Source organism: Sinocyclocheilus grahami, unplaced genomic scaffold (assembly GCF_001515645.1).
Source record: "Sinocyclocheilus grahami isolate Dianchi unplaced genomic scaffold, SAMN03320097.WGS_v1.1 scaffold736.1, whole genome shotgun sequence".
Taxonomy (NCBI): Eukaryota; Metazoa; Chordata; class Actinopteri; order Cypriniformes; family Cyprinidae; genus Sinocyclocheilus; species Sinocyclocheilus grahami.
Window position 1 is genome coordinate 273,979 of NW_015505915.1, and position 15,350 is coordinate 289,328.

The window sequence follows — 15,350 nt, forward strand, 5'->3', positions numbered from 1 at the left end:
CCAGCATCCTTCTTTGCAGAGTGCATCTGATGCCAGCTCTTAGGTCTCTAGGTCAATGATGAACACGCACCTGACCATCCACCTGATCTAAAAGAAAACATGATTCATCAGGCCAGGCAACGTTCTTCCAATGCTCCATGGTCCAGTTCTGATGCTCATGTGCCGATCACAGTTGCTTTTGGAGGTGGGCAGGAGTCATCATGGGCACTTTGACAGATCTGCAGCTACGCAGCCCCATATGCAGCAAACTGCAATGCACTCTGTATTCTGACACTTTGCTATCATGGCCAGCATTAAGTTTTTCAGCAATTTCAACTCCGGAAGCTATTCTGTGTGATTCAGACCAGACAGGCTCATGATCTCTCCCCACATGGATTATTGAGTCTTTGGCACTCATGACCCTGACGCCGGTTCACCGGTTGTCCTTCTTCGCACCACTTTTGGTACTAACCACTGCATACAGGGAATTACACTCCACAAGACTTACCGTTTTGGAGATGCTCTGACCCAGTAGTCTGGCCATTGCTATTTGGCCCTTGTCAAAGTCACTCAGACCTTTCCCTAGCCCATTTTTCCTGCTTTGAACACATGAAATTCAGAAGATGACTGTTCACTTGCTGCCTACTATACACCCCCCCCCACCCCCGTGACAGGTGGTATTGTTAGGATATGATCAATGTCATTCATTATTGTATATTTGATGTTATACCTGTCAGCAGTTTCAGTGTTGTGGCTCATCAGTGTGCTGTAACCGGACTCTTTTCGTAGTAAAACTATGCATTCAACTTATTTAAAGCCCGGTTAAATTTGAACACAAGGCTGGTACATTTGAAAAAATTCAATTCAAGTTTATTTGTATAGCGCTTTTTTACGATACAAATCGTTCCAAAGCAACTTCACAAAAAGATTAAGTTTCTACAATATTTAGTGGTAGCTTATCAGTGGTGACTGTCAGTTCATGTACATATGGCAAAAATGTACGGAAAAATCAATTAAAGACGTAAGCAAACAGACTATGAACACTATTAACAGCAATTATTATATGATGCAATCAAACTTATAGCAAAGTTTGGTAGTTCTGTATGTTGTTTCAGGGTTGGCATGAAATGTAGGCTAACTCTTAATTAGTTTACTTATTGAAACTACAGTACACTGTTTAGAGCAGGCCTGTATATGTCCTGTTGCAGCATATTGATACAGTATGTGCTCAAAGAGTGAATGGAAAACAGGAAATTAACCCTTCAAGGTGTTTATTGTCTCGCCACCATCACAGGTTAAATGTGTGTGTACTACAGAAGTTATAACATAGCTCTTGAAAACAACTATACAATTTAATGTTAACCTCTATCATTTATTCTTGGAGCTGTCCTTATCATTATTGCCATGACAAGGTTCAAAGTAAGAAAATAAAGTGACAGTCACCCTGTATAACCTACATCCACGCGAGTACCGAAAGAAGTGAGTAATTGATAAAATACACAAAAATATGCTCCTTAATACAAGCTCAACATGTAATATTTGCATAGCATTACAGCCATTGCACATTGAATCCAATTGCCACTACATTTTCAAAAAGAAACAAAAGGTCCTAGTGAAAAGAAACAAACAAAAAACATCAGGGACTATTCATCAACTATTCATATAAGTCACTCCCCTGCTGTTATGGACTGATGATGCAAGTCTAGTGATTTTAAAGGAATAGTTCACCCAAAGCAGGCCATCAAAATGTAGATGAGTTTGCTTCTTCATCGGAACAGATTTGAAAAAATGTAGCATTACATCACTTGCTGATCAATGGATCCTCTGCAGTGAATGAGTGCCATCAGAATAAGAATCCAAACAGCTGATAAAAACATTACAATAATTCACGCATAACCCACACGACTCCAGTCTATCAATTAACATCTTGTGAAGTGAAATCTTCATTTTTGGGTGAACTATTCCTTTAAGGATTTCCATTGGTCTTCTTTTCAGGAAGCAAAGCAGTATTTTATAATCTCAACAAACACTGCTTCATGGTGATGCAGTTATTTTGCCATTCACTAATAAATTAAAACACATGTAAACAATGGTCTGGATCTATGTCTTCAATCTAATGTACAACAGATTGTTGGAGCTGCTCATCTGTGACTGATGAATGTAAAACATCACAGTGGCTCCCCCTTATGTTTATATAACTGCAACAACAAACTCCATCAATACAAACAAGCTTGTTATAGAACAGTTTTATTTATTATTATTTCAATATAGTTTTTTTAAACATTCACATATTACAAACGATTAGGGATTTATCTGTGTCGTACAGAATTAAATATGGAAATCCAAAGAACAAACGAACCAAACAGGGTTTCTAATCACCACAATGCAAATTTAATACATGCCTATTGTGGTACAGACATGTTTTATTGACTTGTATTTAAAAGTGCTCACATTTCAGAGGAAGCTAAATCAGTTGATTGAGAATCTATCATAAATGAAAATGCTATGAGGCGGCAGGATTAGACATGTACTTGAAAAAAAGAAAAGAAAAGGCATAAACCAAGAAATTCTGTTTGAATGAAATAATTGTTTTAAGAAATGTTTTAAAGCTATTGCATGTATATGTTCAAAGTAGGCATAAGGCTTGATTTGACATTTGTTTGCATCAGATTGTTGATGTTATTTGTTGCTTTAGACAGAGAGATTCCTGCGTCTCACTGCCCATGTGGTTACAGCGACAATAAAGCATATGACCATAGTTACCACACACACAGAAATGACAATAACTGTCAAATTCATGCCTGGGTTTGATACTCCTGGGGCTTTTGGACCAGGGAGGATCTTTGACGCTTGAGCAATGTTGGAGGCTTCAGATGTTGCATTTTGTTCATCCTCTGACTGAACCGCAAAGAAGAGTGTGGACCCATTTTGGATAGGGAAACTGAGATTGAATGAATGTTGTTCATCTGATCCGGCCTCCTGAGGTGAGACGGCAGCTGTGTTGCAATCATAATAAAAAAAGAATAGCTGCATTGTGATTTTGTGTCTCGTGCACTTTATACCTGTGAACAGCAGCATACAAACCACAATTTGAACTGGTTAAACTCAATAATTCCAGAGTCTCAACTGAACAGAATACACTGTGAAGTCCACGTCTCAGGATGCTTAATGTAAAATGCAACTTATCATCATTCACTCAATCATTCACTTACTCACTCACTCACTCACTCACTCACTCACTCACTCACTAGATCAGTTCAAAAACTGATCAATTCATGAACAAAACAAGTGGCTTTATGTGTAATTCGGCTTTGACTTCGTTCTGAACTATTGTTGCTGACAAAAATATAATGTGACTGGCGTGTTTCTAAAACTTAACTTACTCAATATAATCTTTTTTGAATGATCTGCTGAATAAAAGCAATATTACACTCACAGATGTAGTGCTGGTTTGAACATCAGTTCATTTTTTCCCTTTTTAGATGTGATTAAGTTTAAATGTATTTTAAAACAGACCAATATTGATCTCAGGGTTTACCGTTTACCACATATCCGGGTATGTATGGGGCGCCACTATTTTTTTGGACAGCAAATCTGGTTTGTCCACCTTGATTCTTCACTCTTACTTTCAAGCTGCTTCTCCCATTTACAATCTTTGTGAAATATCTGGAATAGATTCCGTCATCTTGAAAAGCATCAGCTCCTGTAAAAGATGGATTTCTGATTTGTTTGGCACAGTTTGGAAAAGTACCTTACTCTTTCTTTCTTTATATTTTAAGCTGAGTGCACACTTATGGGTCATTTACCTGCTCCATTGTCCAGCAGTTGTAAGGTATGTACAGACCCAGTTTCCGACTCCAGTGTAGCCCACGCTTCAGCATTTATTACAGGCCTGTAATTCTGACTAACCTCAGCAAACACTATCATGGGTTTAGAGCCATCATTGAACTGCTGGTTCATGTGGGTTTTGACAATAATAGGAGGAACATCATCACGTGACGCTTGACTCGTTATGGTTATAGTGAAAGCCTGATTTGAGGTAGTTTGGATACTGTACTCCCAGTCCCCAGGCTACTAAAGCAAAGAAGTAAAAGCAGATCAATAAGGGTTTGCTGTGAGTGTATTATTTAAGTGTAATTAGTTTAGCTAAACTGTTAGTTATTATTAGTGAACTCCTTCTTTGTTAAACATATATGAATAACAAACAAGTTATTGTTAAACATATTTGAATAACATTTATCTAAAACTCTTGGCCAAGATGCCTTTTATTGTGTAACGATACTTTCACAAGTTTATGGTCTGAACTACAGTATAAACTTAAAATGATTCAGTGGTTCATAAAGGTCAGCATACCTCTGCAGTTCCTGGAATGTTTAAAGTGACTGTTTTCAGAGAACCATCATGACTCAGATTTGTCTGAGTGTAGATTGAGCCACTTGGTGACTGTATGTAAACACTAGGAAAACCTTTTTCATAAATTATTACAAAGCTGGTTTTGTTCCCAACAGTCTGATCCACTGATACTGTTCCATTAAACCAATCAGATGTTCTTACTCCAGCACTCTCTAGCTAAAGGAATAAGAAAAATTAAATGATGAAATACTCATAATATTGATGACACTCTCAAAGTAATAAATGTATCATGTGCAATAAGTGAAACCTTGACAAACCTGAACTGGTTCGTTTGTGTAATCACCAGTTGATAATGTAAGCGAAGCAAACGCATCCATTAACTGGTTGGAGATCATGTCATCTTTGGCTATGAGAAATATCCCCCCTATTTTCAACATGGAACAGTTTTTCATTGGAAAACAAACTAGCATTTTTTATTTATGACATACACTGAGACAGATACAGTAAGTTATTAATTGACCCTTTGCAAAGACCCGCCCCCCCCTTAGTTACTGTTGCTATGCCCAACAAGCCATGGCGCACTCATGCCACACATCATGTTCTAAAACAGTGAAAAATATATTGCGGAGCAAAGAGGACACTGATGACGTGCCGACAGACAGAGCTGGTTACTTGAAACGTAACCAAAGTCTCAGCTTTCAAATGTTGTAATTTCTTAAGAAATTCAAACTATAATTACCATTTTTTTGGCTCTTTAATGTGTTGTGACAAATCGCTGTAGCACCTCAGTTTAACCGGAACCAATCATCTCTTCCTCTTTACTTACAGCACCAAATAAACATGAATCAACATCAGAAGGTATGTTGTTCCAACCACAGAAAACCGACAATTCACACTATTTTTCATGGTTAAGTCCACTGACATTACTAATTCTCCTGTCTACATTATGATTGGTCGGATCGCCTGTCAATCAAACTCTCTGCGAAGGGTGAATTGTGCTGATATCACTTACCAGTTTTGTTCGCCATTTCTGTCAGTGCCTGAGCTGCACTTTTACTAAAAGCTATTGTGCTTATAATGGCACCACTTTGTATTGCAGATGGAGCACAACCAGCAATGTTGTCCGTTGCCTGACCATCTGTCAGAAAAATGATTTCATCTCCTAATACATCCCCATTGTCCTCTTGAAGCACCTGATGGATTTGAGGAAAAAAGTATAACTCTATATATTTCATACATCACAAACATACAAGACACATACTAGTACAATTAAAATGGCACCTGTAAGCCTTGACTAAGGCCCAAACACATGTTTGTTGATCCAGCTGCTACTTTTGGTAACAATTGGATAAGAGTCTCTCGAGCGTTGTTACTGTCAATAATAGTCAAGGATCGCAGAGTAGAAGCATCAGTACTAAAGGTTACAATTCCAACCCTGGCTTGATCCTCAATGATGTACCGCAGGAAATGTGTGGCAGCCTGTCGCTGTTGAAGAATTCTAGCGCCCTAGAAAATAGGTGAATAAAAAAACAAATTTGTTTCCTCTTGCTATTTTTCATTTCAAAGCATTGGTAACACAAAAAGGTTGTCATAGTAGCATCTTTGTTTTCAGATTAAGTTAATGTCTGTTATTACATACTGCCATGCTTCCTGAGACATCAAGGATGAGACAAACGACCCGTTGTGCCCTCTGCACAACTTTGAAAGATGGTATTGGTGGAGGGGACTGCAGTGGTTTCAGAGAACGAAGTGCATCTTTATCCACAGAATCCTCAAATATTACGGTCCATGTCGCTTTGCCACATTTTTTATTTTGCAGGTTTGGGGCTTCATAATTGTGCTCGTTTTTACGACAAAATTTGCTCACCTGAAACCAAAATTCCCTGCATAATTGCAGATATTTCACCAAACACTCAAGGACGGATTATGGCTCTATGAGACCCAAGCAGGGAGTTAATAAAGAAAAAAAACCCTAACAGATTAACAAATGTGACTTCTCAAGCAGCTGTTTGAAATTACATTGCATAGAAGAAAACAGTCCATGGCCCCTTTGGCCCAGGCAATATAGTAATTTACCAGTTATTAAAATAATTTTGTGGAATGTGTGGAAACATATAAACTCAGTACTTACAGAATCCAGGCTTGGTAGGAACATTAAGGAGCTGTTTGTTTTTTTATTTATGTTTGGAAAAAACTTGCACTTGTCGGTTGGTAGTGAAGTTTGTGGATCTTTACGGCATGCTTGAAGAGATCTTTCAGCAGTAACCTCATAAAACTGACCTTCAATATTTTTGCTACACCTAAAGATAAGCAAGACATCAATAGTAATTCTAATTTCTAAAGACATTTCAGTAAGATTCTTTATCTTTTATTAACAGTTTATAACCTTGTAGCTTCAATACGGCCATTAGAGTAGTAGAATGGCTTTTCTTTATTGTATTCATCATACACGCCCCATCTCAGATGAGCCCATTCATGCACAAAGACCCTTCCTGCAAACAAACAAGCAAACAGCTAATAAAATAAACAGACTACTGTATTAATAGAACTTTAAACCTCTTATCATTTCATAATAAATGTATAAATGTTGAAGGAAGATAAACGACATTTACCCCTTAATCCGTAAAGCTGGATGACTGTGTCATTTAGGAGGTATTCTGGGGTGAAATGAATGTATTCTGCCATAGTTCCACATTCTCCATACTGTTTAGTGTAGGGCTGATCACCGTATGTTGAATTAGCATTATCAATTCTTATTTTTGCCTGAATTTCACAGAGAAAAAATGTCAACAACATCATATATGAATGAAGTGACTAGAAATAAATATTTTACTAAATTAAATCCAATAATGCTCAGTACTTTATCAAATGACTCTGTTCTTGCTTTGGTAACATTCTTACAACTCCAGTGGGATGGGACTAGTATTGTAGCTTCTTTGAAATAGACCTTTTTATCCAATGCTTCATAAAGATAAACCGACCCTTCAGTGACCATGTCCTGTCAGAAGGAAAATTAAACGATAAGTAATTATTAGACAAGTAATTATGCTTTACTTTAAATACCGGCAACAAAAATACTGTATATTTCTGTCAGTTATTTTTTTTTTCAATTTAGATTTGAACAGCAAAATCTTCTAAAGCCATTCAAACCATTAATGCACATATAGTTCGTTAAATAGAAAAAAAAGCATGTTCACCTTGATTTTATCAATAAGTCTGTCATCCTGTGGAACTTTTGAACCGATTGCGATTATAACGTCAACATATCCATTTCCATCTAGTTTGATTCCAGTGGAGGTGGACGACAGCAACATCCATAATAAGACAAACACCGATCTCGAGTCCATAGCTGCAGGGTTTAGATGAACAGCAACTCCCAAACCCCGTTTTGAACAATCTCAAGTCAAAAATTAACTTCAAATGCCTGATCACAGATGGAATGTCCTTTACTGGAATGGACTGAATGATACCAATATAACTGGTTCATGTTGGTAAACACATTATTACAGTGTCATGGGGCAGCATGTTGGAGACAGCTATCAACAGCTGTTTATTTCACTTCACATGACTGTCATTGCACAGGAAAGCACCTACAGTGCTGTTCCCATCACAGTCCATAAAATAAGGCTCTCATAAATCATTCCAGTGCATTTCCCAATTTTGTTCAACTATAGCTGTGTCTGAAATTGCATACTGTCTAGTATGTACTATATTTAGTTTGAAATTTACTTTGCAACTGTTGAAAATTATGTTCTATATAGTAAGAATGTGTGTTGCAGCAATGGAATTTGGATGTACTACATCCACCATGTTGTGACTGTCATGTGACTTACCGGGCGTCAGTTGTGTCACTTCACTGCCATTCACAAATCCTCTCCTGTGGCCTCATGGGATAGTAAAATGTCTATCAAATATGCACTTCAGAATCTAAGTGCAAGTAGTAGGTCATCCTGGTACTTTTCACCCACTGTTTTTCGAATACTATGAATTCGGACATGCAACTCTTTTTTACATAAATTTTTCACGTACTTTATAGTATGGAAGTAGGCATATTCCAGCACAGTCTTCTTAGGTAATCATTGTGTAGTGTATAGTATACAATATTTATTTTATTCCTGTATTGAATTTATTTATTTTTATGAAGTGTTCTCTGATTCTGTACTGCACAATTAAATCTGCATATTGTACCTACATACTGTCTATAGTACAGTACAGTACTTTGAAAATAGGATGAGAAGTATGGTATTACAAACATGGCCAACCTAAAACTCACATATCTTATTAACTCCAATGCTGGACTAAATTTAATTTGTACAGTTGTAACAGCAGGTGTATAGTAATTCTCCAATGTTGCCATTTAATAATTATCCACTGACTGTCAATGGAGAATGAATGTTATGCAAATTTGACCTCTTTTTTTTTTGTCATGTTCTTTGAATTACTTTTAAAGATTAACTTATTCAGATTGTGAAGGCTTTATTTCAGGTGACCAGATTTCTGAACTGGAAACTGGGGACATTTTCTAGTTCAGTAAAATATCATTGAAATCTGAATTAGTGCCTATTAATAAAAAAACAAAAGAAAACATGGACAATGCATTTTTGTAATTATATCTTTGTTTTAAACTGTTGTGGGTTCCAAATACCATTATTATAATTAATAATTATGAGAGTCAAACGGACCCTAAATGGTTTTAATACAATTCACCACAAAACAAGCAAACAAACAAAAACATCTGTTACGGGGTTGACGAGACGTGAGACTTGCGGATCCATTCGCAGAGCTTTATTAGATAAAGACAGAGACGTGGTCATACAGCAGGCATGGGTCAGATGAGGGCAAACAGGTATATGGTGGGCAAAACACAAGAATAGTCCTGTATCATAACAAAACTATAACTTTACAAAACCATCTTACAAAAATAAATTAGACAATAAAACATTTGATAAACTATTGTATTTAATATTTTTATTTCTCTGTGAATATATTGTACACAATAATTACAACTTTTGAAATGTTATTTTATATCTGACCCATTTATATCAGAAATGGGTCGTTGGATGAATAGTCTACTGCGTTGTGAACTTTCGTGGATGTTTAACCTCTTAGAATTCCTGTAAAATTTGCCTAAAATGCCTACAAAAGGCATACCCAAAGTTAACTGCATGCTGTTCTTGAACCATTTGGAGTATATGCATGGTTTTAGTCTCTTCTGAAAGGTGACACTCGTAAACAGAACAAACCTCAGAATCACTGTAAGTCTTACTGCTAAATTTTAGTGGACTACTGTACGCCTGAATAGTATGGCAGACTGTTATGAACTGAATAATTAGGAAATTATATTCAGTCCACAGATTCCTACATGATAAACAAAACAGAAATCTGTTTTAATAATCTGTAAGTTTATGCATGCTACTAAGAAAATCTAATATTGTTTTAAGAAATGTTCTAAAGCTGCTGGATGTACATATGGATTGATTTGACATTCTTTTGCATCAGATTGTTAATTCCACTTTACCTTTCAGCAGAGATTTTTCTGCGTCTCACTGCCCATGTGGTTACAGCGACAATAAAGCATATGACCATAGTTACCACACACACAGAAATGACAATAACTGTCAAATTCATGCCTGGGTTTGATACTCCTGGGTCTTTTGGACCAGGGAGGATCTTTGACGCTTGAGCAATGTTGGAGGTTTCAGATTTTGCATTTTGTTCATCCTCTGACTGAACCGCAAAGAAGAGTGTGGTCCCATTTTGGATTGGGAAACTGAGATTGAATGAATGTTGTTCATCTGATCCGGCCTCCTGAGGTGAGACGGCAGCTGTGTTGACTACATGACCGTTGCTGAAGCTGTTTCGAAGCATATCAAGGTCAAAGCTCCACCTGATCTCATAGGATTTAGCTTAAAGGAAAAGAAACATGCAATGCAGGATAATAAAAGATTGAATAATGATTATTTTTTAATGATTGATTTTATGATCTTCAAAACAACTTATTTTGTTCATAAGGATGTTAAAGAAATGATTTTTTTTGTATTTTAAATAATGGTAAAGTAATTGTATGCTTTACCTGTGCCTTGGTCGAGGTCCTCGCCAGGTGCTGTCCAGCTAAGAAACACAGTGTCCTCCTGGATCTTAGCACTCAGATCTGTGATTCTGTTAGGAGGGAAGGTTGGTGGAGTTGTGCCTGAAAGTTTCACCTCAAAACTCTCTCCGGTGGCTGTTCTGGTGAAACTTCCAACCTCAAGTGGTTCCTCAGAAACTGGAGGCTTTGGAGGGTTCAGCTGCACTACACCTGAAATTAGAGGAACCACTTGAATCTGCTTGATTCTGCCTTAATGTCTTTCCTCCATACAGATTTATAGTCTACAGATGGTATAATCTACCATTAATAGAACAGGTAGCTCAGTTTGTGCAATAATTCAGTGACTCTTTCAGCAGGTTACATCTATATAAATATCTTTATGAGTAACTGAATCCATAATGCAAACAATTCTTTCAAAACACTGTTGTATATAATACATCCATGTGTATTTAAATTAATTTATTATTAAATTAAATAATATAAATTGTACTGGAAAGCAGTTTAACTGTGTGATCAAAATATCAAATAGTGATCAATGATATTTAATATGAAAATAAATGTAATTAAGTTATATTAGATTTGTTTGATGTCATTGATATTATTCCAAAATATTGATCTCAGGGTTTACCGTTTACCACATATCCGGGTACGTATGGGGCGCCACTATTTTTTTGGACAGCAAATCTGGTTTGTCCACCTTGATTCTTCACTCTTACTTTCAAGCTGCTTCTCCCATTTACAATCTTTGTGAAATATCTGGAATAGATTCCGTCATCTTGAAAAGCATCAGCTCCTGTAAAAGATGGATTTCTGATTTGTTTGGCACAGTTTGGAAAAGTACCTTACTCTTTCTTTCCTTATATTTTAAGCTGAGTGCACACTTATGGGTCATTTACCTGCTCCATTGTCCAGCAGTTGTAAGGTATGTACAGACCCAGTTTCCGACTCCAGTGTAGCCCACGCTTCAGCATTTATTACAGGCCTGTAATTCTGACTAACCTCAGCAAACACTATCATGGGTTTAGAGCCGTCATTGAACTGCTGGTTCATGTGGGTTTTGACAATAATAGGAGGAACATCATCACGTGACGCTTGACTCGTTACTGTTATAGTGAAAGCCTGATTTGAGGTAGTTTGGATACTGTACTCCCAGTCCCCAGGCTACCAAACACAAGAAAGTAAAAGCAGATCAATAAGGGTTTGCTGTGAGTGTATCAGCTGAGTCATGAGCGATATACTCCTCCTCAGTCTTAGTAGAATTTGTTTTTGAAGATATTTTGATAATGTATATCTAAAACTATTGGCCCAGATGACTTTGAGTTATGAATACATGTTTATGGTCTGAACTACAGTTTAAAATAACAATTAAATCGTGATAAAGGTTGTCTCACCTCTGCAGTTCCTGGAATGCTTAAAGTGACTGTTTTCAGAGAACCATCATGACTCATACTTGTCTGAGTGTAGATTGAGCCACTTGGTGATTGTATGTAAATGCTAGGAAAACTTATTTCATAGATTATTACAAAGCTGGTTTTGTTCCCAACAGTCTGATCCACTGATACTGTTCCATTAAACCAATCAGATGTTCTTTTTCCAACACTCTCTAGCTAAAGAAGTGATAAAAATGAATATCATTATAATACTCATATTATTGATGACACACTCAGAGTAATAAATGTATCATGGGCAATGAGGGAAACCTTGACAGACCTGAACTGGTTCTTTTGTGTAATCTCCCGTTGATAATGTAAGCGAAGCAAACGCGTCCATTAACTGGTTGGAGCTCAATTCATCACTGGCATATATAAATTTTCCTCCTAGTTTCATCATGAAACATTTTTCCATTGGATAATAAACTGGTGCTTATTTGATATACTCTGGGACAGATACAGGAAGTTATTAATGCTGATATCACTTACCAGTTTTGTCCGCCATTTCTTTCAGTGCACTAGATGCTTTATCACTAAAAGCTAGTGTGTGTATAATGGCACCACTTTGTATTGCAGATGGAGCACAACCAGCAATGTTGTCTGTTGCCAGACCATCTGTCAGAAAAATTATTTCATCTCCTAATACATCCCCATTGTCCTCTTGAAGCACCTGAAGAAAAAACAAATCACTGACATAGAACTCTATACACTTCATACATCACAAACATAAAAAAATGCATACTAGTACAATTAATATGGCACCTGTAAGCCTTGACTAAGGCCCAAGCACATGCTTGTTGATCCAGCTGCTTCTTTTGGCAACAGTTTGATAAGATTCTCTCTTGTGATGTCACTGTCAATAGTAGTCAAGGATCGCAGAGTAGAAGCATCAGTACTAAAGGTTACAATTCCAACCCTGGCTTGATCCTCAATGATGTACCGCAGGAAATGTGTGGCAGCCTGTTGCTGTAGAAGAATTCTTGAGCCCTAGAAAATGGGTGGAAAAAACACACATTTCTTTCTAAATTATTTATCAAACTTATTTTGAAGCATTGGTAACATGAAAAGGTTGTCATGGTAGCATCTTTGTTTTCAGATTAAGTTAATGTCTGTTATTACATACTGCCATGCTTCCTGAGACATCAAGGATGAGACAAACGACCCGTTGTGCCCTCTGCACAACTTTGAAAGATGGTGGTGGCGGAGGATACTCCGGTGGTTTCAGAGAACGAAGTGCATCTTTATCCACAGAATCCTCAAATATTACAGTCCATGTTGCTTTGTTGTCACATTTAATATTTTGCATGTTTGGCGCTTCATAATTGTGCTCATTTTCACGACAAAATGCAGTCACCTGAAAATAGGATTTCCATCTTAAATTAACTTTATCACCAAATACACATGGATGGGCCCAGGGGACCATTTTCTTTGAAGGCAGAGAAATTTCTTTAAACTATTAAACTGCAGTACTTTTCATGTCAACTACCTACATGCTGCAATTATGGTATGAAATTGTATTTAACACAACAAAACCAAATATATAATAAACAAATATGAATATAATTAATGACTAAATACATCTACCTCTTAAAGAGCATACAGTATCTTTGTAGGTTATCTTGGTGTGCAGATTAATTGCTTATATTCTTGCTCTCTGTGATTTTTTGAGTTGTTATAACTATGACTAAAACTCATGTTGTCAGCTCATGGTTTGATGAAATTTGTTTCTACTATAAGTAGACATGTTCATGTGTGAATAAATGTACAGTCAATACTTACAGGATCTAGACTTGGTAAGAACATTATGGAGCTGTTTGTGACTTGATTTCTGTCTGGAAAAAACGTACACCCATCGACATGTAGTGAAGTCTGTGGATCAATGCGGCACGGTTGAAGAGATCCTCCAGCAGTAACCTCATAAAACTGACCTTCCATGTTTTTGCTACACCTAAAGATAAGCAGGAAACCAGTGGTTGAGATCATTTTCAAGGAGAATTTAATCATATGCTTTCTTTTTGTTAAAGGTTTATTACCTTGTAGCTTCAATACGGCCATTAGAGTAGTAGAATGGAATTTCTTCATTGTATTCATCATACACGCCCCATCTCAGATGAGCCCATTCATGCACAAAGACCCTTCCTGCAAACAAACAACAAATAATACAAAATAATAAAATAACTAACTATAAAATAAACACTCTAATGCATTAATAAACCTTTTCAACATTGTATTTCATGATAATTGTATAAAAGTTGAAGGAAGATAAACAACGTTCACCTCTTGATCCATAAAGCTGAATAAAAGTGTCATTCAGGAGGTATTCTGGGGTGAAATGAATGTACTCTCCCTCAGTTCCACATTCTCCATACTGTTTAGTGTAGGGTTCAGTGTTGTTTGCTGAATTAGCATTATCAATTTTTATTTGGGCCTGCATTTGACATAGAAATCGTCTGACAAACATTCTATGCAAGTGAAGTAATATATTTGTGAACATTAATATTTTTTTGACATGTAAGATAAAATGGCATAATTCTCTGTACCTTTTCAAATGACTCTGTTCTTGCTCTGGTAAAATCCTTACTATTCCACTGAGGTGGGACTAGTATTGTAGCTTCTTTGAAATATACCTTTTCATCCAATGCATCATAAAGATAATACGATCCTTCAGTGACCATATCCTGTGAGAATGAAAGAAAAAACATTTTATACAAAATATTTATAATTAAATTTGTTCATTCACAAATATTATCAAAGGATATATATATATATAGGTGCATCTCAAATTAGAATGTTGTGGAAAAGTTCATTTATTTCAATAATTCAACTCAAATTGTGAAACTCGTGTATTAAATAAATTCAATGCACACAGACTGAAGTAGTTTAAGTCTTTGGTTCTTTTAATTGTGATGATTTTGGCTCACATTTAACAAAAATCCACCAATTCACTATCTCAACAAATTAGAATACTTCATAAGACCAATAAAAAAAATACATTTTTAGTGAATTGTTGGCCTTCTGGAAAGTATGTTCATTTACTGTACATGTACTCAATACTTGGTAGGGGCTCCTTTTGCTTTAATTACTGCCTCAATTCAGCGTGGCATTTGTTAGACAAAAAGTACATATTCACCTTGATTTTATCAATGAGCATGTCATCCTGTGGTACTCTTGAACCGATTGCGATTACAATGTCAACATAACCATTTCCATCTAGTTTGATTCCAGTGGAGGTGGACGACAGCAACATCCATAATAAGACAAACAACGATCTTGAGTCCATAGCTGCGGAGTTTAGATGAACAGCAACTCCCAAACCCCGTTTTGAACAATGGCAAGTCAAAAATTAACTTCAAATACTAAGGTCATAGATAAGAAGGATCGTTTACTGGCATGGACTGATAGTATCAATCAAATTTCTTTCAGGAAATAATCAGTAAAAAAACATGTCATCACAGTGTTATAGGGCAGCATGTTTACTGCACTAATAATTTTATTCTTGT

At 36.4% G+C, this 15,350-nt stretch overlaps 2 protein-coding genes across 2 annotated transcripts; both read right to left on the minus strand.

Moving 5' to 3' along the window:
* Window positions 1-3,506: 3,506 nt before the first annotated feature.
* Window positions 3,507-7,679, minus strand: LOC107560622 (calcium-activated chloride channel regulator 4-like). Its single transcript, XM_016244853.1, has 12 exons — window positions 7,530-7,679; window positions 7,193-7,330; window positions 6,945-7,095; window positions 6,719-6,824; window positions 6,464-6,632; window positions 5,972-6,199; window positions 5,614-5,838; window positions 5,345-5,525; window positions 4,650-4,756; window positions 4,333-4,548; window positions 3,786-4,050; window positions 3,507-3,682 (listed from the first exon to the last, which is right to left on the minus strand). Exons 1-12 carry the CDS (start codon window positions 7,677-7,679, stop codon window positions 3,507-3,509), a joined length of 2,112 nt encoding a protein of 703 aa, XP_016100339.1.
* A 2,113-nt stretch (window positions 7,680-9,792) lies between these two features.
* LOC107560623 (epithelial chloride channel protein) lies at window positions 9,793-15,130 on the minus strand. Its single transcript, XM_016244854.1, has 14 exons — window positions 14,981-15,130; window positions 14,391-14,528; window positions 14,128-14,278; window positions 13,884-13,989; window positions 13,630-13,798; window positions 12,974-13,204; window positions 12,613-12,837; window positions 12,340-12,520; window positions 12,131-12,237; window positions 11,812-12,027; window positions 11,317-11,581; window positions 11,049-11,213; window positions 10,406-10,630; window positions 9,793-10,238 (listed from the first exon to the last, which is right to left on the minus strand). The coding sequence occupies exons 1-14, from the start codon at window positions 15,128-15,130 to the stop codon at window positions 9,847-9,849; spliced, it is 2,721 nt and encodes a 906-aa protein (XP_016100340.1). The 3' UTR covers window positions 9,793-9,846.
* Between the last annotated feature and the right edge of the window lie 220 nt (window positions 15,131-15,350).

Excerpts from the sequence above, each read along its gene's own strand:
- LOC107560623 (XM_016244854.1), bottom strand. The coding sequence starts at position 15,130 with ATGGACTCAAGATCGTTGTTTGTCTTATTATGGATGTTGCTGTCGTCC. Across the intron at positions 13,205-13,629 it reads TCTTACCAAGTCTAGATCCT|GTGACTGCATTTTGTCGTGA; the intron begins GTAAGTATTGAC and ends TCCTATTTTCAG. Across the intron at positions 12,028-12,130 it reads ACACAAAAGAACCAGTTCAG|CTAGAGAGTGTTGGAAAAAG; the intron begins GTCTGTCAAGGT and ends TCACTTCTTTAG.
- LOC107560622 (XM_016244853.1), bottom strand. The coding sequence starts at position 7,679 with ATGGACTCGAGATCGGTGTTTGTCTTATTATGGATGTTGCTGTCGTCC. Across the intron at positions 7,331-7,529 it reads GACTTATTGATAAAATCAAG|GACATGGTCACTGAAGGGTC; the intron begins GTGAACATGCTT and ends TCCTTCTGACAG. Across the intron at positions 5,526-5,613 it reads GCCTTAGTCAAGGCTTACAG|GTGCTTCAAGAGGACAATGG; the intron begins GTGCCATTTTAA and ends CAAATCCATCAG.